Here is a 24,453-nt window from a genome sequence, read left to right as displayed (position 1 = left end):
CCGGTCCGGGGAAAGCGTAAACAAAGGACCAGCAAGGGGTCCTGATGTCTGTTGCGCGCGAACACCAGCATACAATAAATGTTTAATTATGGCGAAGCGTCGACAAGAAAATCGTTTTTTTTTTATATTTGATTTAAGTTTTGTATAGTATTAAAAAGATGTGTAATTTGTTTCGTGGTGACAAGACAGGCCTAGGACAAGTCGTCCGTATCTACTGTTTTGTACCAATTTGGACGAGGACTTAAATGTTAAATCGTCCTTGCTCGTAAAAGAATTTACGATCTCCTTATTAAAAGAAGGTCAGATGGTTGTAAAAAAACGTTTTCTGTCATTATAATTTTTCAGAATTATATATTTCAAACTGCAATATACATTATTTTTATGTGAAGCACTATGCGGTGTTGCCCATCTCTATTCTTTATTTATTAAAAATTGGGCCTAAAAAATACAAATATACCGGTTGTTGCATCGTCGGACGGACATAGGAAATCCTAACGCTGAATATAATAATGCTAAGTAAATTAATGGGGTCAATTATTGACTTTCCAATTATTTAGAGAATAATTCTATTAGGTTTATTGAAGAGCACTAAAACCACATTCAAAGAATAACTTTTAAATATTTTTGATTATCCCGTTTACGAGGTCTATCGCCGATTTCTTTAATATTTCTTTATGGGCCCAGTATTTACTGATGAGCACCAGTCAAGGTAAATGAACTCTGCACATGAAGTTGTCATCCTCAGTAAAAGCCTATTTATGTTAAAGGAAATACCACCTACAGTCCCGGAAACAAGATGTATTTATAAATACATAATTAACATGGAATTAAAGTTAAAATAAAGTAATTCAAATACAAGGTTAATTATAATACTTATTCATATTCAATAACTTATTAATTGTCATGATGACACCACAAGGATATATTCAAGGTACTATTAAATTGTGCCGCGGAGGTGCCCTTCGCCGTAGAATTAGGATTAGGGAAGCATGTTCACAATATTCCTCCATCGCACTGCCTAGCAATAAACCCAGGCAATCACTACAAATTCTCATTCTCCATTACGCGAGAGTTATGGGTTTAAACTGAAATCTATTGCATTCGGGCCAAGAAATAGCATTTTTAACCGTCTTAGATTCTGGGTATTTTTATTCTGCAGTTATATCGTGTTTCTTTACAATCATGGGCTCCAAGAGAAAAATATATTTGGGCGAAAGATATAACAGCGAGCGACGTTGCTGGCTAATTTACTGTATGATTTATTAGGCCAATATCGTTTCCGTTAAAAAAACCTATTTGGGTTCAAAAATCATCGCGGACAAGCCATGGGGTTACGAGTGGCCCGTGGGTTGTCGGTCTGCTCGGTTTTCATCCCCCCACATTTGATACCCAACCCGGGCCGATGTTTCTCGTCACTCTCTCTCGTGGGGTGGCAGCAGGCCTCAAAGCGGGTAAAATATGATTTTCGGGAGTAGTTTCCAAAAATGTCGCATTAAATTCGCCTAAGAAATAATGCCCGATAATATTGTATCCGAATATCCCTGCCCAAACATTTACTATCTGTGGATATTGCGTCCCTGTTTCGACAAACCTGTGTTGGTCTTCATTGTCCCAATATCGATATTTTTGACATTGGGTTGCGATTATTTAAGGTAAACGCGCATTCATCACTGAAACATATGTTTTTTAAAAACTTTTTTCTATCGTGTTTGCTCTTTCCATATCAAAAACAAAAAAAACGTCTATCCGCTCCGTATTTCGTCCCCATCTCGTGCTCTTGGTGCTTGTTCATATTTTGAGGGAATGAATATTTACTGTCGTTTCACTCTCGAAACGCTTTAGTGTGATCTATTCCTATATCATCCTCAAGTTTCCTTGTGCTGATCTTTCCATCGTTCTTCCACGGTCTTCCACGCACAATAAAACTTCCAAGTCAGCATCATTTTTGCCTATCTTCTCTTTATTCCTGCCTTGCTTCATATATGCAGTTATTTATTATGGTACCTTTGGTCTCAAATCTCTGTATATTTCTTCGATTGTATGATTTTCCAGGTATCGATCTATTCGGATACACCAGCATTAGTTCCGACAACCTTTGATAACTATTTCCATGATAATACCATTTAATCATTAATACGTTTTCTTCGGGCTAGTGTATTCATGGCTAATATTTCGATGTAGGTATAAGTTTTAATATATAATAATAAAGCACTAAATTAGATAAATTTCTGAAATGACTTCATTTGACAATTATCTTTTACCTTGACTGGTGCTCATAAGGTGGCTCGTCGGCTACTTATGCAGTATTGCATCCGGCCACGGGGTTTTCGCGCGGCGGACCGTCGGGCGCGGATCAACGGCCCATTCAGTAGCCAACGTCCCCTGCGGCTAGCGCTCGCCGGCAGAACCACTCGGATTACTCCTGCACATCCGTGCGGCCGGGATAAGGACGAACAATTTTGTGTTAATCTCACCTGTGTATGCATGCAATAGCGTGAATCGCGCCATAAGAAAATATTTTAAAAGAATCGGCGATAACTCGTAAACGGCCTGCGGCATTGCTCACGACGCCTAAATTCACAAACAATTAATCTGACTTGAAGTTATTCTTTCTTGAAGTGTGAGGCTTTCTCTCATGGCTCTTCAATAAACCCTAAAGTAGAATTATGTCCCAAAATATTAGGGCTGGAAGAATAATGACAGTGCGGCCGCCCCCACATTTAAAATTTACATGGCGTGATTCTCCTATGTCCCCGTCGACGCTCCGTATCAGTTATTCTCTTAGTACTGAGCCGCTAAAGAATCATACGGATGTGCCGCTCCATGCCGACTGATCACGCCTCGATCAGCTTCTGCCGTACGCTATTCTTTGGTCCCATAAGCTCGTCCCTGAGCCGCCCACACCCCGTGAATATGAAAAGTGTGAGACTCCCTCACACGCGACAAAAATAGCCGTTAAATTGTGACGTTTGACTTATCGGCGCTCTTAACTTTATAATACTTACCTATACGAGTGCGGTCTCAAAACGCTGGCTTCACCCCTATAACTACATTATTTCTTCAGATTAAGAAAAAAACTGAGAATGGTCATGCTTAGTGTATTGACATAAATTATGGAATATTGATTGAGCGATTCAGATTGTTCTGGTCCTCGCTATTTTACTTCGATCTCGATCCACAGGAAAAGACATTTCTAAACTACGAATGATACTAATTGATTAATCTATATGTCAACTGATCATTATTTGCCACAAACAAAAATTTGAATTTTAAATATTCAATCTTAGAGTGCCATGGTTGTGTTTAAAACACTAATTTTAATCAACGGGAGCCTTTGAAAAAATAGAATTTGATCGTCTAATGTTATCGTATCTTATCCTGGCCAGTTAAAAAAATTCCCAAATCTAAACGAGTTAAAAAAATGTATATTAAATAATTACCATTTTTTTTCAAATGGAACGAGGAGGATGGCTCATCTGAGGCTATATTCTGGGGCGCTTAAAATGCGTTTCTTGTCTCTCTCTCGAAATAAATTTTGGTATCTCACACCACTTGTATTTCGACGTCACAATCTGTTCGGCTCCTATAATGAACTCGCATGTTGCCAACTTTGCGGAGTGTCAACCAATATATTCGAAACAATGTCAAAAAATAGTTATTTTTTTTTTTTTTTTTTTTTTTTTCTTTTCATATAAAATTGTGTGGTTGTTTAATACCAATTAAAAATCAAACAAGTTACCATTTTACGAATTAAGGATACCATTTAAAAAATCGAATCGTCATGTATAGAGGACCTCATACTGAAGTCTAAACCTAAAAATTCCGCGCTGTGTCGCGAAATCAACAGAAAATAGTATTTATCCAGATGACAATTATTTATGTTCATCCAATTACATACGTATGCATAATTACTTTTAAAAACAAGTAATAGAGATGATTAATATATTTTCCTTTAAACTCAACTAAAATTTCTAATTACCTAACTTTTCTTAAAAAAGATGTGTCCTTAAAAGATGTGTCTTATATTTAACTTATTTAAAAAAAAAATCAAACCAAACCAAACTTAACAATATAAAAAATAAAAAACCTACACAAAGTGTAGTTTTTATTTTTCAAATTTCGTTTTAATTAAAGGCTGTCATTCTTCTAACAATTGGGTAAAATGTCCTGCAAAAATTTAAAACATTACTGTTTCTTTATTCAGTTTCAGCCATTTTTTTGGTTTTGATTTACAATCTGTTTATTTTTTTTTAAGTTTGAATTTGTGTAATTGTAAATGTGTGAGCTCTCTTGTTAATGTCTGTAATTTACCTGAATTTTCCATGAATGCTTTTTTTAACATTCAAATATATAGCACTAATAGTAACTTCAATTCAACCTCCAAATTTCAAGAAATGCAAATAAAAAAAAAAATTATTTTTTTTTTGCAAATGATTTATTTAGTACTACTTTCTTTGGTAGACATTCTTTGCATTCTTGTGAATTTTGCGATCTTGAATTCTAGTGCGGATCTCACTCGTCTCATAGACCCAATCAAACACGCAAATTTCGTGATATCGTCTGCTATTTATAAGAGGAATTAATGCAGTTTAAAATTAATTCAGAGATGCTATTTACTAGACCGATTTGCGATATCGTATGCTGTTTACGATAGTAGTTTTGGTCCTCTCACGTCTTTCGGGGCCTCTCATTTGATACCGAATCGCCTATCATCGGGACGCTGGTGTTTACTAATCATTGCGTCCCGGCCTTTTGACACATTTTTTAATATAAGCAGTAGGATCCTATATGCATCGCTACCGCGGATAGCTCATCAAGGGCTCTCAGTGAAAGCTCTCCATCGAGTTCTGGTTTTTGGCAGGTTGTTTGTCTTCCGCTTTCCACCTGTGCCCTACTTGTGTGAAAGCTCATCCAGTATTGGAACGTCTCCATGGTATATAGCAGGGGCGGTCCTTGCTTTTCTTTGCGTGTGGCGCCCCAGCGGCGCGCGCGCGCCAACGCTCGCGCACTCCTCGGTACTCTCTTCAGGTTCTTCCGGCAAGAGTGTTGAACCTACTTGCCTTGCCGCCTATTTATCTCCTTCGGATTTGCGTATTAATCGATATGCACAATCGCACTCCTACTTCTTGTTGGTTTGTTATAAATGATGAAGACAGGTCTGCGCGCTCGATTACACCATACGTATAGTGTTTTAGCTCCAAATGATTTTAAGATTATGGTTACTCCGCAACGTTGTATCAGAGCGATTGATAAAAACAACCTGCTGGACGGCCTTGACTCGTACTATTTTTTGTCACCCTCTCCATGTCTCCGCAAGCCCTCAATAATAAACACTGGTACTGACGTTGGGCAATTGAATATTCTTAATTTTTCTTGTTGAGAGTTGACGGGAGGTCAAAATTGATTTTAGTTGGAGAACCAAAGGGCCTCGCCTGTTTGTCCTCCTGATCCTGCTGACAATAGCCGCGTCTGCGCCACCGTTTGCGGTTACAATTACGGCGGTCTGTTTCAACATAAAAAGACTCAAAAAACTCAGGGCAAAAACACGTACCAAATTCATCACAGAACTTCAATACGCTTACGATTGCGCTCTAGTTGCAAAAAACTGTACAGCAATTACAAGATATGCTGAACACATATACCTGGGCATACGAGGCTTTGGGCTAAAAGCTAAACATTCCGACCAACAACTAAAATCATGTGCACCCCCCGGAAGATCACACAATGCTATAAAACTCGGAGAAGAACTACTGGAATATGAGCGGAATTCAATTACCCCGGCATCGGCAGTCGGATTCCGGAAAAGGCAATATCGACTCTGAAATTCAGCAAGGGATTAGCAGCGCCTCAGAGCATTCTGGAAATTAAAGACAGGGTTTTCTAAAACCATGACCTGAGGCACAAAAACGAAACTTGCGATGTACCGAGCAATAATAATGCCCACTATTGTTATATGGAGCGAAACCTGGGTGCCGTACCGCCTAACATTGAAAGAAAAACGGGGGGGAATTTTAAAAAAAGCTGGCAACAGAGACCACCTTAGACAACTTCTTTAAGAATCAAAATGGTTCCATCACTTCTCAAACGTAATCGTTCTTGAAAAAGCTAACTGCGAGAGTATTGAAGTCATGGGTTACAAAATCCCGACTAAATGGGCTGGGTCACGTATGCAGGAATGCAAGAAAACCGCATTCCAAAATCACTGCTTTACGGTGAAGCTTGTAGGACGGTAACAGGAGGCCAGGTGGACAACTCAAAAGGTACAACGGACATTTTCACGAAAACTTAAAGGGATTATTTTTTTTATGTGCAGTATGAGTGGGAAGAAACAGCTTACAATAGAAACTCAATGGAGAAGAATTGTAAACTCAGTTAACAGCGAGAACCAAAAAAGTTAAGAGGCAACAAAACAATGAGATTTTTGAATGTCCGGGAGTGCGGTGTTAGACAAAAAACATCACGTATTGGGCTTTTCAGTCCCAGAAAAGGCCTCATGAAAGAAAAACGCCTTGCGTGACATTCTTCTGATGCGTTCAATACTCGTCAGCGATGTATGGACAGTAGTAGTAGTGTTACAATACTTCCCAGGTAAATAAACTCTGTTACATTCTCGACATGTTTGATTCCTACATTGAATGGAGTGTTGTTTGTATTAATGCGCATTGACTTTGTTTTCGTCGATGTTTATGCTTAATTCTACTTTGTCTGCTTCTGTTTTTAGACGTCTGAAATCATTTCCATGTCTTTGAAGGATTGCGTTGTGAGACAGATTATCATCAGCATAATCAAGATCCGTCAGATGCGATATCAGAGTCCATTGTACTCCCTAATGTTTGCCGTGGCTTTAGTCAAAACGCTGTCGAGCACGATATTAAATAAAAACGGTGATAATGTACAACCCTGCTTTACTCCTGTCCCTAAGTTAAAACTGTCGCTGGTTGTACTGTTGTGCAGCACATTGCATTCTGCTTTTCTGTAGAGTTCCTTGATTATATTATATTAGTTTTTCCGGAAAAAAAACGAAAAAAAAAAAAAAAAAAAAAAAAAAAAAAAAGCTTAAAACCCCGTAGAGTAGCGATATTGTGTGTACTCGGGCGCCAGTCTCTGCCTGTCCATTCATTTTTTATTTTATTGATTTTGTCAGATCGTTTTCTGTCATGCTGGAAGAAGTTACATGAAAGCCATTATAGAATTAAAATAAATGAGCTAGATATGTAATGAAACTATTAGAATCATTCAGTTTTTACAAACATTAGAACAATTATCTGAAATACTGCAAACAATATAAAGCTTAATCACTAATTTTAGACGATTTAAAAAAAATACTTTCTCTCAGTGCTTATTAGAAAAAATAAAATAAATATTCCTTTTTATACTTCACAATTAAATCTATTATAATACCATGTATTACATTCAAAAAATACATACTTATCACTATTACAAAATATTAAAATCTAAAAACAACCAAATAAATAACATAAGCTATATATAATACAATAAAAACAAACCCATAAGATTAAAGATACAAGATAAATCTTTCTAATAAATTTGCTATCATCACTGACATAATTTTTCACACGTTAAACGATTGTTAATCCCCAAACCGTTCCCGAATTTCATCCAGAAAGAATAAATTAACACCGATTAGTCTAGGGGCGTTTTTGGGAGTGTGTAATCGGATACTTTTCTCCACCCCTGTGGCGAAAGTTTCAGGAAGTCGCTCCTCACGGTAATCCTTGATGATATACAGTGTCGCAGAGAAAGTTTGCTTCATATGTGATTTTTTTTATTAATTGATTTCGTTGAATTTTGATTTTGGCGTTATTTTTTTTTCTTCGAATTAGATTTAAAATGACATTAAATTTAGGCTGTATTTCATTGTAAAACCAGGTTAACCAGATTTGTTTTGAGATACTTTTTTTCAGAAACTTCTGAAAAAATATCCTTTATACAGGGTGGCGCTTCTCAAACGACGCGGAGGCTCCAAGGAGAACGACAGTTTGTATTGAAATGAAATTTTTTGAGCATATGTAGGTTAATTTAGAGCACTTTTTAAAAATATAGACAGTTCTACAGGGTGTCCCCCATCAAAGTTGTGTTTTTTTGTAATAGAACACCCTATATATTAATTGATTTTTGGCAAATAGGCAAAAAATAAAGGTGTTTTTTATAGAAGAAGTATATGACTAAAATGTAAGGTTTTGACATATTTAACATTTTCTATAATTAAAGAGCAATTTTTAAATTACAATAAAAGCTACCTAAATTGGAATTTACCCGGTATAGCATAATAGGAAGGTAGTTAAATTAACTATTGTACTTTAAATCAAATTAAAACTTGAAGCAAAAAGTTATACAGGGTGAGACAAAATTAATATTGAACATTGGTCACCTTTAAAAGCAAGTTACTCTTTTATTTTAAATGGAACATCCAGTATATTATTCCGATATTCAATGCAGAATTCATGTCTCTTTAAAATACTATTAAGGTTGTCTACCCTTCAAACAAAGATTTTCCTAGATATTTTCATTTATATGATTTAGTGTCACTAGATGTTTATTACCTATTTAATAAAATTTAGGGAGGTGGGGGTGGCTGTATGTCTAACGTTACTTCAACATAGCTGTCTAATTAATTCAACTTTAACAACTAGTTATCATTTTGTGTGAGTTAAAACAAGAAAAATTCTCAGAAATTTGCCACAAACTTATCCTACATCAGAGAGAATTGATATGATTCTAGTAGTTGGTGAATGCAGTTGCTTGATAAAAATTAACAAAAAATATTTTTTCAGTTTATTTGTTTTTTATGATTTTCACTGAAAATTATTTTTTTTCATGTTTTCAACAATTTGTTTCGTTTAAAAAATTTTTAGAAACTAATTTGTTTTAATCCCTGCTATTAGTTGTTGAATATTCTCTTTTAAATCGTATCCCACGACAAAAAAAAAATTAAAATTAATATAAGGATTAATAATAATAAGTCATATCTTTATCCCTAACAATGGGGTGCTGGGAAGATGGTATTTCATCCCAGGAATGCTGATGCTGATTGGTCTGTTCCGAGTAAACTCCATCGGCTGTCTCTGTTCTTTGAAAACTGAAAGGCCATGTCTGAAAAAAAAGTATAAAATAATTTAAAAAATGCTTCTGTAGTGAAAATATTCGAGTTTTTAGGTTCCACAAGAATCTATATTCAAAATAAAATAAAGCCTGTCCAACGAGAAAATACATAGTGGGGTCGGATAGCATAAAAATATTTCAGTGCTGGCGGCGAATTTGAGTTTTTGGATATGGATAGTACATATACCAAGCATCAAAAAACGCCCCAGACCCCAAAATTTTGGGGCCCCTCCACCACCGGTATGACGTCATTAAAGCGGGGGTCAAAAAAACGGCTTTTATAGGCATATAAATACTTTTTTTTTCTTTGTAAAAAACATTTTAATTTTATTTTTTATACTAAAACAACATATTTGAAAATATTTTCAACTGTTTTTAATTATATGGCGACCATCTTGTTATATAAATGACAAAATTTTGACATTTTATCTGATATTTCGTGTTTGATATCAATTTGTAGGTTTTTGGGGTCGACAAATTTAGTGATGATATTAAAATTTTAAAACGATACATCTACAACTAGATGCTACCCCAAACAACCCCTCAATGTCAACCAGAACAATGTCCTTCACATGCAAACGCTGTGTAAAAGCTGTGTACACCAAAGACCGTTTTTTACACATTTACATGCTGAACACCGTTGTTTGCAGCTACAAGCGATTGGTTCCTCACAGCTTTTCACAACATCTGGAATGGTAAACTACAATGGCTGAAATCCGTCGTTAGTTTTTTGCCATCCCCAATTATCAGGAAATGGAGCTTGAAAATCTTTTTCCAAGCAGTTGTTCCGTATAAGGGCTTGTAGACTGGCTCGCTTGATTTGTTGCATCAAAGCATTTTGCGTTGGAGGTATATTCTCAATTGCCCTTTTTTTATGAAAAGGAAACGTCTACACTCGTTAACAGTACTCAAGGGTGATGTCGCATCATATAATAGAACCACAAATCTTTCCATAGTACGCAAAATGGATCATCTGGATCTCTTCCCATAAGCAGTTGTTCAAAAGCCGAATTAACATTTAGGATCCAAACCTTCCAATCTCCTTTCTTGCCCACCCCACAGAACGATGACACAGTATCGCAACCTGTTATAGAATCAAATATTGGTAGATATCTGCAAGTCTCCTGTGAAAGCTGGAAACATAAGCAATGGATGCTAATTAATCTTTGATGTTTCCCAGTTCCAAAATCAATCCAGAGTTGTTGAATGTTTTTAATTTTAATAAATGTTGACACTGCAATGACAACATCTGAATCCACCGTTCAAATGGTGACGCAGTTGTGGCAATTATCGACTGTGTATTTAGCATGCAGAAGAAGGCGACCGCCTCCTTCTTCATACCACGATGGCAAAATATCTGAAAGATCCAATTCTGCTGAAGAAGATATTACTGATATTCTTGGAGCGTACATACTATTGTTTTTCCAATAAAAGTTTCGCTTGTTAGCTGTTTTGCCAAAAAGCTAAATAACTGCTGTTTGTTTTTATCTACTCGTAAAAATTCGATTTTGGAACTGGGAAATATCAAAGATTAATAGCATCCATGGCTTATGTTCCTAGCTTTCACAGGAGACTTGCAGATATCTACCAATATTTCATTCTATAACAGGTTGCGATACTGTGTCATCATTCTGTGGGGTGGGCAAGAAAGGAGCTTGGAAGGTTTGGATAGCAGATCCTAATGTTAATTCGCCTTTTGAACAACTGCTTATGGGAAGAGATCCAGATGAAGATATTTTGCGTACTATGGAAAGATTTGTGGTTGTATTATATGATGCGACATCACCCTTGAGTACTGTTAACAAGTGTAGACGTTTCCTTTTCAGAAAAAAATAGGGCAATTGAGAATATACCTCCAACGCAAAATGCTTTGATACAACATATCAAGCGAGCCAGTCTACAAGCCATTATATGGAACAACTGCTTGGAAAAAGGCTTTCAAGCTCCATTGCCTGATAATTGGGGATGGCATAAAACTAACGACGGATTTCAGCCATTGTAGTCTACCATTCCAGATGTTGTGAAAAGCTGTGAGGAACTAATCGCTTTTAGCTGTAAACAACGGTGTTCAGTATGTAAATGTGTAAAAAACGGTCTTCGGTGTACACAGCTGTGTGCATGTGAAGGACATTGTTCTGAAAATGATTAATAGAGTGTATTAACTTATTTTATTAAAATGTTATTTTTATTTAGAATGTTAACTTATTTTTAATTTTCAAGTCGTTTTTATTCATACGTTTGATTATATAATATATTATGAACATAAATAGAAGTTTATATTTTAGTATAAAGGTTGGTGCATAGGGGGGTGTTGGGGAAGGGATGTATTAAAGAAAAATTTTGAGTAGTTGTTTGGGGTAGCATCTAGTTGTAGATGTATCGTATTAAAATTTTAATATCATCACTAAATTTGTCGGTTTTTTTTGACCCCCGCTTTAATGACGTCATATCGGTGGTGGGGGTCCCCCCCCCCATTTTGGGGTCTGGAGCATTTTTTGATGCTTGGTATATGTACTATCCATATCCAAAAATTCAAGTTCGCCGCCAGAACTGAAATATTTTTATGATTTTCAGAACTATCCGACCCCACTAACATAATAGATGTCTGTCATTTTCATTTACAAGAAAATTATATTTTCTGTTATTTATCGAAATCTACTCTGACTCGTTGGACAGACTCTAGTTCTTAATATTAGTAAATAATGGCGTGTTTACAATTTTTATTTAAATTAATACGAAGTCATGTATAAATTATTAAACCCGTATATTTTTTAACTTTTCCTAAATTAGTATTATATTTTATTTTTAGTCTAGCTTCTAAGGCGAGCACGAGACAATACATTCAAGTGGACTATTTGACAGCTATCCAAGGCGTCAAACGGCTCGCGCCAATAAATAAAGTAAACATTGGACCATAAGGTGCTGATCGAAACAAAACATTTGGTCCATTAATTTGTCGTCGAGAATGACAAGTGTTAAAAGTGGGGCCAGACACTTTTGGATTATTCGCTTCACTTTGAGGTTGACAAAGTGAAAGCGGAAATCAAAAATAAAGTACACCGCAAGATTTGCAAAAAAAACATTTTTTAAGAAGATAGATATAAAAGTGATTCGAAGTATGAAAATACCGCAGCCTATGTGAAAATTACTTTCCAAAAGTTACTTATCCATTATTTTTCTGTAGTCTCTAAAAATATAATTACTGTAAAACAACTTGGAACAGTCAAAATAAGCTGAAAATAAGACTAATAAATAAGGTTATAAATCAATATTTTAATTATGTAGATTGAACTGGTTTTGATTCATTTGTATTTGTAAAAATTGATTTAATTTTTGACTGTCGATTGCGGAAGGAAACATACTACTTAAAAGAAGTATGTTTTTATTACTGGCAAATCCGCCGCTACTTGTGGTGAGCAGAACTGGTCTTGGTCTTGCAGTCTTGGCCTTGAACCTTTTCTTGCACAGAAAGCAAGACAAAGACCAAGCATGCATGCAAGATTTCTGTGGCGTTCAGCTAAATAAAATAGTAAAAAAATATTTTTTATGATGTGGTAGGTATTGTCATAGGTCGCGGCAGTATACCGGGTGCGTCTCTTTGTCAAATAAAAAAACGAGGTTTGATATATTATAAGACATAAAATAGGATTGATTGACGTATTCAATTGTTTTTGGTCACTTCCTGTCTCACCATAAATAACTACAACTTTTGATTTTTAAATGACATCCTCGGTATTTTTTTACTTTATTCGATAGAAAATGATACTCTGAATAATCATGTGTTAACTTGTGACATTTTCGCGTATTGTTTATTTGTAATTGTAACATGGCGGTTCGTAACGACAATTTGACTCGAAATAACAAGTGTGTGATACGAAATTATTCGTAAAAGAATGCTTTTTCCAAATATGCTAATGAGCCACCCTCGTTCCATTTGAAACAATTGAGATATAATTAAAAATATGATTTGGGCATCTTTTAACCGGCCAGGACAAGACACGAAAAACATTAGACAATAAAATCTATTTTTCCAAAGCTCCTTAATTAAAAGTTAGTGTTTTTAACACAACCACTTAATTGAAATTTAAAATATGATTTTTTTAAAGCGAAAATGTCAAAAGTTGACATGTGGTATGTCATTCTATTCAGAGTGCCATTTTCTATCAAATAAAGTAAAAAAAATACCGAGGGTGTCATTTAAAAATCAAAAGTTGTGGTCTGAGGAGGACAGAAATAAATAGACGAGTACAGTTGACGCGCTAAAATTCAAAATAAATTCTTTCTAGATAAATAGTTATAAATCGTTTGTAAATAGTTCTTTAAGTCTTTTATCGTTATTGTTTTTGTTAATTAGTGCTAAATAAATTGTGTTTAAATAAATTGTGACTTTCTATCCACACAACAACCCATGCAAGTAATTAATTTGACTCGAAATACCAAGTGTGTGGTATCAAATTATTCATAAAAAATGCTTTCTCAATGCTTTCCATACATATGCTAATGAGCCACCCTCGTTCCATTTGAAAAAAATGAGATATGATTAAAAATACAATTTCGGCATATTTTAACCGGCGGCTAAGACAAGACACTAAAAACATTAGAGGGTCAAATCTATTTTTTCAAGGTTCATTGATCAAAAATTAGTGTTTTTAACACAGTCATGGCACTCTAGATTGAAATTTAACATACATTTTGTTTTTGAGAGCATATGTCGCGCAAAGTTGACATATGATATGTCATTCGATTCAGAGTGTCATGTATCTATTTAAAAATCAAAAGTTGTAGTCATTTCCGGTAAAACAGGAAGTGACCAAAAACAATTGAATACGTCAATCATTCCTAATTTATGTCATATACTAACATACCAAATCTCATTTTTTTATCTGAAAAAAAAAGTTCAGCCACTTTTGAGACGCACCCGGTATAGGAAGAATTTTTTGACTTTTATTGCAAGATAGAAAAACGAGCTTTTTTCGTTCTTATAGGTGTTAATTATACCTCTTTATCTAAACTTACGCTTTGATTCGTCAAAGCGAGCTGTCGTAAAATCTGAAGAGCGTTTCCTGGTGAATCGAGTGCGCCGCGACCGTGAAGAGGATGCTCTTGCCTATCAAAACAAAGCTCGAATATCAACAGTGTGTCGCCGAGGACCTTTCCATCCACTTTATTCCCTGCTCGCGTGGTAATAATTGGGATTCCGGCAAATGCGTCCAGCTGTTCCAGGCGGGGCGGGCGCGCGGAGGCATTTATAGCCGATTTGCGGTGTTTACACGATATTTAAATAAACGTCGAAGACGAACGGGCTTTGTTCTTGTCTTTATTCCCCTTTTTTTTCGTTTTTCGTTCGTAAACAACGAGGAATTAAAATATAGCAGCGCTAAGAACGTTAGAAGTTTTAGATTTTGGTCAAAATCAGTAGTTAGTCTGAGGAAGTCCAATATCGTCGTTGATAATGGAGATTTGAAAAAAGTTTCATATAAATGTTGCATGGTTTATAACGGTGCATTATCCTAAAATATATTTTTTTTATACAGGGTGTCCTAAGATAAGCAATGATAAAGTTTTAAGTTTTTTTAATTGCAGCCCCCATTTTTCTGTGCAGAATTGGATTAAGCATAAAATTCTGGACATAATACACTATTTTTATATAAAGCAATATGTGCTGTTGCCATGCTATTTCTGATTTGTTGAAACTTATATACCGAGTGTTGATCAAAAGTAGCTAGCCTCTATAACTTTTTTATTTTTTCAGATAAATAATCGAGATTTGGTATGTTAGTATATATGACATAAATCAGTTATTGATACTGCACTATATTCATAGATGACCGTATTTTGTTATTATATACAGGGTGGTCCGAATTGTATTCAGGAAACTTCGGCAGCATATTTTGCAGATAAAAATAAGTAAAAAAGTTCGTATAAATGTATGTCCTAAAATGCTTAGTTTTCGAGATACAGGGTGTAGAAATTTCATTTTTATTTCGATTTTTTCCAAATAATTTCTGAAGTAAGGTCAATATTTGGATGAAAATTGGTGTCTGGGAGTTTTTTGACATGAGAAATTTGATTTTGATATCAATATGACTCCTATTAGTAGAGGGCGCCACCTACATATTTTTTAACTGGTTTGAAGAGTAATAACTTTTTGTCCGTACCTGTATAAAACTACTGAGTAAAAAAATATACATTCACGACATTTTCTACGTGAAAAAGGTCTCTTGGTAAAAATCGCTACGAGTAATGGTTTTCGAGATATTTGGAATCGAAATTATCAATACCTGTCATCATTACATAAATTAAACATGCTGACTAAATAGTTATTAGACTGAAATCATAAATTTGAAATGCTTTGTGCCAAAAGTTCAACAGAAACTGTTTTACCATCGTTTTTTGCAGAAAAATTTATGATTAATTTAAAAAAATTAAAATTTCCCATATTTATTATTTCAGTGAAATAACTATCTACTCAACGTGTTTATTTTTCGTCAATAATGACATGTATTGACTATTTCCATTCTAAATATCTTAAGAACGGTTACTCGAAGCGATTTTTACAAAGAGATATTTTTTACGTAAAAAGACTCAGAGATGTATATTCTTTCACTCGATAGTTTTATACAGGTACGGACAAAAAGTTATTACACTTCAAAACAGTTAAAACACATGTAGATGGCGCCCTCTACTAGTAGGAGTCATATTGACATCAAAATCAAATTTCTCATGTCAAAAAACTCCCAGACACCAATTTTCATCCAAATATTGACGTTACTTCAGAAATTATTTAGAAAAAATCGAAATAAAAATGAAACTTCTACACTCTGTATCTCTGAAACTAAGCATTTTGGGACATACATTTATACGAACTTTTTTACTTATTTTTATCTGCGGAATATGCTGCTGAAGTTTCCGGAATACAGTTCGGACCACCCGGTATATTCAAGTTTTCGGTCGCTTTCTGTTTCACCGACACATGACAACAAATTTTGATATTTAAATTGTACTCATTGTATTGAACTCATTAAATTGTACTCATTGCATTTATTCGATAGAAAATTAACACTCTGAATAAAATGACATACGACCATATGTCAAATTTTGACATTCTCGCTTAAAAAAATTGTTGTCATATACTAACAAATCAAATCTCGTTTTTTTTTACCTGAAAAAATAAAACAGTTATAGGAATGACCCTTTTTTGAGAAACACCTTATTATTGATTAATCTGTTATTGTAAATAACACTTAATATTATTAATCTGTTATTGTAAATCTGAAAAGTAGTTAAAATCTGGAGCGAATTTAACTTTATAAATACGAGCCCTAACAACTATATGTTGGGACAAGGTCTTTTTTGCAGTAAAAATAGTAATTTGTTAAAACGACTTAATTTATTTTGTTTATTATTCTAAATTCAAACATTACAATATGATCTAGACAATTTTACTATATTTTTATAACTTTGCAAACAAATCACTTTTGATAATAGCTTATTTTGCCAAAATCAAGCCAAATTTGCTGACAACTATATATTGGGATAGCCCAACAAGAAATTTGTTTAATACGGAGTTATCACCTTTCGCCTTAACAACTGCCTGAACTCTTAATGGCATTGTATTTACCAAAGATGGGCATATTTGAGGAGAAAAATTATCCCAAATTTCCTGCAGTTTTGTCCGCAAATCAAAAATTGTTCGTTGAGGGTGGTTTCTTAAATATTGCTTTATTTTATGCCACACAGTTTCTATAACATTGAGGTCCGGACTACTTGCAGGATAGGATAGTTTTATATTATTATTACAGAACCAATTTTTAGTTGATTTTGCTAAATGGCACGATGCTCCATCTTGTTGAAAAATATAGTCTTCGTTTGGAAACAATTCTTGAGCACTAGGCAAAAGTGAGATCTCAAGTATATGTTGATATTTTTGGGCGTTAACAGTGCCATCTATAAAATTTAATTTGCCCAAACCTCTTGCTGACATGCAACCCCAAACCATAATCCCCTTAGGAAATTTAACAACCCTCTTTAAGCAATCTTTATGAAAGACTTCTGCTTTATTTCGTATTATTCTTTTTCGATGATCTCCAACGCAAACATCAAATTTAGACTCATCGCTAAATATGACCTTATTCCAATCATTTTGTGTCCACGATAATTTAGATTTTGCCCAATTGTAGCGATTTTTCTGTCAGTAGGTAGCGGTTTTTTTGGCCTAAATAAGAATTTGTATCAATAATCTTCAGGTAATTGATTATCCACACAAAATAAAGTTTACCTTGTAAAACCCCAGACCGCATTTATGGATATATTTTCGGCAACACATTCTCTTGATATATTTAATCCAGTTACAGTATTCCATTTAACTGTTACTTCGCGAAGAGTACTTCTTCTCGCAGACTTGCAAATTTTTACTAAATTTCGTAAATCTCTCTGAGATACAACTTTTGGCCTTCCCGAACTTTTACCTCTAACGCCTAAAGACCGTGGTTTTTGGAATACTTAAATCATCAAAAATGTTTCGAATTGTTTTTCGCGTACTTTATTGACGAATGATAATTTCGCGTTGATTTGTAGCTTTTCCATGGGCCATTACTTTGGATTAAATTAACAAAATTGCAAATTAAAAAAAATAAAATGACTTACAGTAAGTCTCACTACTCAAAGTATCGAGTCACTTACAAGCTGTCAATGCTGAAGTAAACAGTTTGCGATATTTGTGACGTTTATAGCAAAGCCGCCTATGATATTAATTATTTAAAAATACTTGTCCCAACATTTAGTTGTCAGGCAAATTTGTCCTTTTATGAACAAAATCCGCTACTGTAAATATGGATTAATTTACAAATTCATAAAAATATTGTCAAATTGTTTAGGATATATGCCTTTGTTTATATTTAAAAAATTAAACATATATTTTTCAGTCATTTTGAAAAACCAGGGCAATAATTCAAATATATATACAAAATATGACATTGTCCCAACATATTGTTGTTAGGGCCCGTAGTACTTAGCTATACACACACACACATATTCTTAGACACCAAGGATAACAGAACAAATCCTTTCTCTTTTCTTCTCTCAATTCTCTTATACAGAGTATTTTATGTTATTGATATTGATAATTATGATAATCGATATTCTTTGGAGTCCAAATTTTGCCTTTATACTTAAATTCTCATTTATTACTGGGACCAGTGCGACCTATTTATTGACACTATGAGTTATTGTTTTTCAAACAGTTTTTTTTCAATTAGTTATACTACTAAGTTATAAGTTTACTTACGAGTGTGAGAGGATGCTTATGTAGATGGTCATTTGGTGGTGGTTGGTCCATCAGTACCGCTCTTAAATGAGCAATGTAACTCGTGGCCAGTCGCAATGTATCAAGTTTGGATAGTTTGGTGTCAGCCGGTACCCAAGGTAACGTAGTTTTTAATCTGAAAATAATTTTATTTTAATATTAATCTACTACTCGACTAATATCCAGTTATTAGTAATTACAGCTCTATATTATTATCGTTTTGTATTGAAAAATTATTTAAAGGATCAAATTAGTAATTTTAATTTAAAAACTAAACTTTTTATTTTTCTGCAGAGGATTGGTATGTGTAAATTATACACCAAAGAAAATATATATATAGGGACTATAAAAATATTATACCATTTTAGTATATTTATATTAGAGCTAAAATAGCCGAATAGAAGAAAAAATTTATAAAGTTTTGATATGTTGACATTAGAATACTTTTATAGCATCAAAAGTATACTTTTCAAAATCAAAAGAGTTCTTAACTATAAAGTGTGAGCTTCACCCCAAAAAACGACCCCCAATACGCCCTTCGTTGGTTTTTCGCTTTTTTCTCAGAACCCGTTGATCCCACAAAAAAATTTATACTTACCGAATAAATATTCCTTATAAAATTTGCTACAAAAAAGGTTCTATTCATTATTTATATTTAACCAATGCATTTCGAGCAATAACCGTTTGAAAAATGGAGTACAAAAAAAATACAGGTCGTCTTTCAAACTATAGTCTCCAAGGCATTTTAACGTGCTAAATATACACGCAGCAGATATAATACTGTATAATATAAACAAAAACATTGCCTATTCCACTAAACTAACATTCATACTTTCATCTACATATTGTCATCGTCTATAGTTTCTAGAATGTGCTCAGTATTCGAACAACTTTGCCCACGACAAGTTCCGCACATAGTTGTACATTTCATGCCGGCTTTAATGCAACTGCATCTTTTTACACAATCTTGTTTGCAGTTGCATCGTTATTAATGACATAATTGAAGCAGGGGCGGGCAATTCTGATGTATATAAAGGTGACAGGGGTGTTGATTTTCTTCCAGATCCACTGGTCGGGTTTTATAGGTTGTTCTTGCCATATTTGTACTTGAAGATATGTTTTCCGGGAATGTTGCCTAGCTGCAGCAGATGTGAGAGGCAATTTTGATAAAAGTACCGTGCTGTTTGCTTGACCAACTAACTTATTGAAACAAGCGTATCTTTGGTTGTAATGTAAATCTCACTAAGGCTCCCTTCAGATGATTGAAGTTTGTATAGTTTCAGTAAAAACGTCTCTCCAGCTTTTCCAATTTCTTCAGGTGTCGATTTTGCGTTGCTAAAAATATCGACGATACTATCAAGGTCTTTTTCTTTATTATTAAATTTATACGTGTTGTTGTTTACCTTTCCAAAAAATCTGATGTTGTGTCACACCCGCTAATAGCGTGAATAAATAATATTGTTTTTTTTAAATTACGTATAATACTGGATGATTGCAAGTCTTTCGAACTATACATTCGTTGTTTCGCATTACCTATGGCTTCTTTCAGAAAAATGTCTTTTTTTCATTACGGAAGGAAAGTGCTGCTAATAAAACAACAAGATCGACATTTTCTCCAACGACTAGAACTTGTTCATTTTTCTCAGATATTTTGATGGCAGGTACGAATAATTTGAAGATCAGCAAACGGGATTGTGTAAAAGATGCAGTTGCATTAAAGCCGGCATGAAATGTACAACTATGTGCGGAATCTGTTGTGGGCAAAGTTGTTTCGAATACTGAGCACATTCTAGAAATTATAGACGATGACAATATGTAGATGAAAGTATGAATGTTAGTTTGGTGGAATAGGCAATGTTTTTGTTTCTATTATACAGTATTATATCTGTTGCGTGTATATTTAGCACGTTAAAATACCTTGGGAGACTATAATTTGAAAGGCGACCTTTTTTTTTGTACTCCATTTTTCAAACGGTTATTGCTCAAAATGCATTGGATAAATATAAATAATGAATAGACCTTTTTTTGTAGCAAATTTTATAAGGAATATTTTTGATAAGAATGAAATTTTCTGTGCGACTAACGGTTTTCGAGAAAAACGAGAAAAACCACCGTAGTGCGTATTGGGGGTGGTTTTTGGGGGTGAAGCTCACACCTTACAGTTAGGAACTCTTTTGATTTTAAAAAGTCTCCTTTTAGTACGTATAACCTCAACATATCAAAACTTTATAATTTTTTTCTCTAAATATGCTAATATCAACGTACTATTTGTACAAAAAATCTAAACAACTTTTTTATAGAATTTTTCAAAATCCATTTTTGTGCCTTGATTATTGAACATTGAAAACGTGTTACGTTTGGGGGAAAAATATCAAGAAACAAAATATTTTCTGATTACTCACAAATGATTATTTCTTAAACAAATGTCATGTTAAATAGGTAATATCCTGAGCAAAACATATAGGTTTGAAATAAAATTGAAAATTAATGATTCTAATATTATAGTTACTCCAGTTAATAAAGGTTGAAACCTAAAGGACAATGCACACTATCCGTTCCGTTTCCCTTCCGTTTCATATCCTTTCCTTCCATACATTTTTTTGGCAGGCGGACTGAAGCATATCGGAAACAGCGTTGTCAAGTTCTTACATTTGTACCAGCTCTGTTAACATTTTGATGATATTTATTTATTTATTCACCTCTTAATTAAATCTATTGCCTTTTTCAAAAGATACAAATTTTTAAAATAAAACTTTCGCAATGATATAAATTGTAGAATAAAAAGTATGGAACTGATACGGAACGGAAGGTTATATGGAATGGATATGGAATGGAAACGGAAGGTATAGTGTGAATCAACCTTAATTCGTCGACAGGGACTTTTCAAGCGGATTGTGTACCTTTTTAAGGGTAGTTTTATGGGAAAAAAATTTAACACCGTGCTCGGCCAGCTTTGTCCGAAAAAATGGCCGAAATGGGCAAAAATCAATTTTTCACAAATATCTGCCAAAATATACAAGTTTTCATGCAATTTTCTTTTGTTTACGACACTTCCAAAAAAGTGGAAAAAGCCACCCACGAATAATTGTTTTTTTATTAAAATGTTATTAAAACAAATACTTCAAACTTTCTGTGAGTTACTTAAAAACACTCTAAGAACAACAGTTAAAAAAATCTTGACAAATAAAATATTATTAGTGAAAATATGAATAAGTTTGTACACTGTAAAAAAAATAAATTAGTGAAATTTCACTCAGATTTCACTCAATACTTTCTCAATTTCTGTCCACACCCGATTGAGTGATATTTCCACTCTACAGAACTGAGTGAATCTTCAATTCTCAGAGTGAAAAGCATTGAGTATTTTCACTCAATCGAGATTAGACGAAAGACTCCATTTTTACTTAAAACAGTCCACTTTGAGTAGGATTTTGAGTATTCATTCACTTAAAAAAGAGTGAACTCACTACGTGTTGAGTGTTTTCACTCAATCGGGATTGGATGAAAGACTCCTTTTTTACTCATTATGGTTCACCTGGAGTCGGATTTTGATCGATTTTGATAATTTATTCACTTTAAATGAGTGAACTCACTAAGTATTGAGTTCAAAAACCTTTTATTGATTGACTTTCAAATTTGTGTTACACTTAACTGATTAGTACTCATATCTGAGTATTAATTTCACTCAGTATTGAGAAATATATTGTAAATGATTTTTTTAAAAGCTATATGTAAGCTAAATAATTGTTATTTTATAACAGGTGGGCAGGTGCCTTTCAAAGGTAAGTTTCAGTTTAGGACATGGTCTCGAACATGTCCATTTCCTAAAATTCACTTATGGGAGGCATCTGTTCACTTGTAATAAAATAACAAGTTAGCTTACATAGCTTTTGAAAAAATCATTTAGATATTTCGTTTTTTAAAAAACCAAATGAAAAACTGTAGAACCTTCAAAAATATTTTTATTTGTCATTTTTATTTGACAAAAACAAATAAAACAAAACACACTATAACAATATTATTATAATATCAAAAACACTTTAAAAAGTTTTCAACTCTTTTTGGAAAAAATACAGGAATTTTTTAAGCTAGACGTCTAGAAAAGTTGCAACACATCACAAAAATCCGCTTTATTAAGAGCATTCGTCAGCTCGGCTACCAACATTCTCGAATATTTCTAATTTCTAAACTAACTTTTAATAACGAAAATTCCTCGGAAAATCCAGACACTTTTACTCCTGAAAATTAAAAAAAATGTTATTCTGCCAAATGTTCCAGTTCCCAGTTCCAGATTGAGGGAAACTATTTAGATTAACATCCGAGGAAACATCCGAGCATTGCGGCAATCAGTGGACGCAGTCGAATTTGAATCTATGCTATGTTGGGCGGATTTCTGCGATGTGAAAAAAAATGTTCTTAACATAAAACATATTTAGACGTATTCGTTTCACCACGCCACGCGGCCACAGTCACACTTTACATCACACTTTACACACACACTATGGGCCTGTAACCTTGGCGCCTTCGAAGGGACAAGATAACCTACGAACAGATAATTAAAAACTGAGGAACAGGGGAATAGCTTATACGGTATCGAAGGAACGCGTATAACGTATGATTAGTAATGAGCGAAAATACTCTAAACTGGGAGATTTCACTCAAATTTTTATTGTGTTAAACTATAACATGAGTTTTTAAGTGAATTTTTCTATTCCATTACTCAAAGATAAGGGTTATTACTCGAACATGAACTTATTCAACCGCTATAGATTAAATAGAGATCATATTTGTGTAAAATTATGAATTAACTCTATTTTAGATGAAAATGTACTCAATTTTTTCACTCAAAAAATTCACTCCCTGAAAAATATGTGTTCACTCAGGCTGATTTTTTACAGTGTAAAAATCTGAAAATTTATGGACCAAGAAGTGTTTGGCCGGTTTTTTATCATAAAATACGACAAAATTCAAACAACGTTCCGATGACTGAATGTTTTTGAATTATCAAAAAATATAAAATTTTAGCCGAGTTATTACACAATTTGTCCATTAATCAGTGATACGCTTATGAAATGTATAAGTAGCTCCGGAGTGTTAAGACTAAAATTTTGGAATCTTCGAGGCGGAATATCTCGAAAACTACTAATTCTACGTAAAAATGATAAGGACCATTTTTATAGCTTCATTTTTTGTATCAAGAAAAATTTTGTAAATTGCATATTTTGGCAGATTTATGCGAAAAACTGATTTTTGGCCATTTGCGGCCATTATTTCGGCCAAAGCTGGCTGATCACGGTGTTCCAGTTTTCCCCCTAAAACTATTCTCCAAAGGATACACAATCCGTCTAAAAAATCAAGGTAGACGAATTACGCCGAGACTTGGGTCTTTTCGTATCCTTATTTACTGGACTAAGTTGGGGGTTGGAACATTTGGTCTTATAATAGCAAAATAAAAGACTAGTTCAATACAATACATCAAAACACTTTACATTTAACCCTGGATGCGCGTTTCGCTAACTATGTTTGGTTAGCGACAATGGTTAGCGAAAACATGGTTAGCCAAACACGCGTCCACGTCCACTATTAAAAGTAAATAAGTGTTTTAATGTATTGTGGTCAACTAGTGATTTATTTTGCGGATATTTTTAATAATTGAATAATATTCTGTTTTATCAATATGAAGAGTTGAATTACCAAATATAAAATGTTCTCATAATGTATGTATTTAGACTAAATGAACCAAAACTAAATATTTAAATTAGATTGAGTGTCTAGGTGATTGTTATTGAGTTTTATCAATAGCAGAAACACATACAGGGTTGTTCACCACATACGACACGGAGTATTGTAGCTAAACGATTAGATTTTTACAAATTGTAAGTTTTGCGTTCGTTGAAGGACTATTAGAGCTGCAATTTAAAAATATTTTTACAAGATACAGAGTGTCCCAAATAAATAAAAAATATCAAAGTTGTATTTTTTTAAATGGAACACCCTGTATATTATTGCATTTTTAGTTTCTACGA

At 33.8% G+C, this 24,453-nt stretch overlaps 1 protein-coding gene across 1 annotated transcript; it reads right to left on the bottom strand.

Annotated features, from left to right (window-relative positions):
• Positions 1 to 7,367: 7,367 nt before the first annotated feature.
• Positions 7,368 to 18,563, bottom strand: LOC115879044 (transcription factor 21-like; the record flags this gene model as incomplete). Its single annotated transcript, XM_030895680.1, is given in 2 exon segments — positions 7,368 to 9,114; positions 18,410 to 18,563. Coding segments are annotated over 2 exon segments (298 nt in total), but the record flags the coding sequence as incomplete, so codon positions are not given.
• Positions 18,564 to 24,453: the final 5,890 nt, after the last annotated feature.

Source organism: Sitophilus oryzae, unplaced genomic scaffold, assembly GCF_002938485.1.
Source record: "Sitophilus oryzae breed Bouriz unplaced genomic scaffold, Soryzae_2.0 scaffold_1561_pilon_pilon, whole genome shotgun sequence".
Lineage (NCBI taxonomy): Eukaryota > Metazoa > Arthropoda > Insecta > Coleoptera > Curculionidae > Sitophilus > Sitophilus oryzae.
Note: the sequence above shows the minus strand (reverse complement) of the source record. Positions and strands in the feature narration are given on the sequence as shown.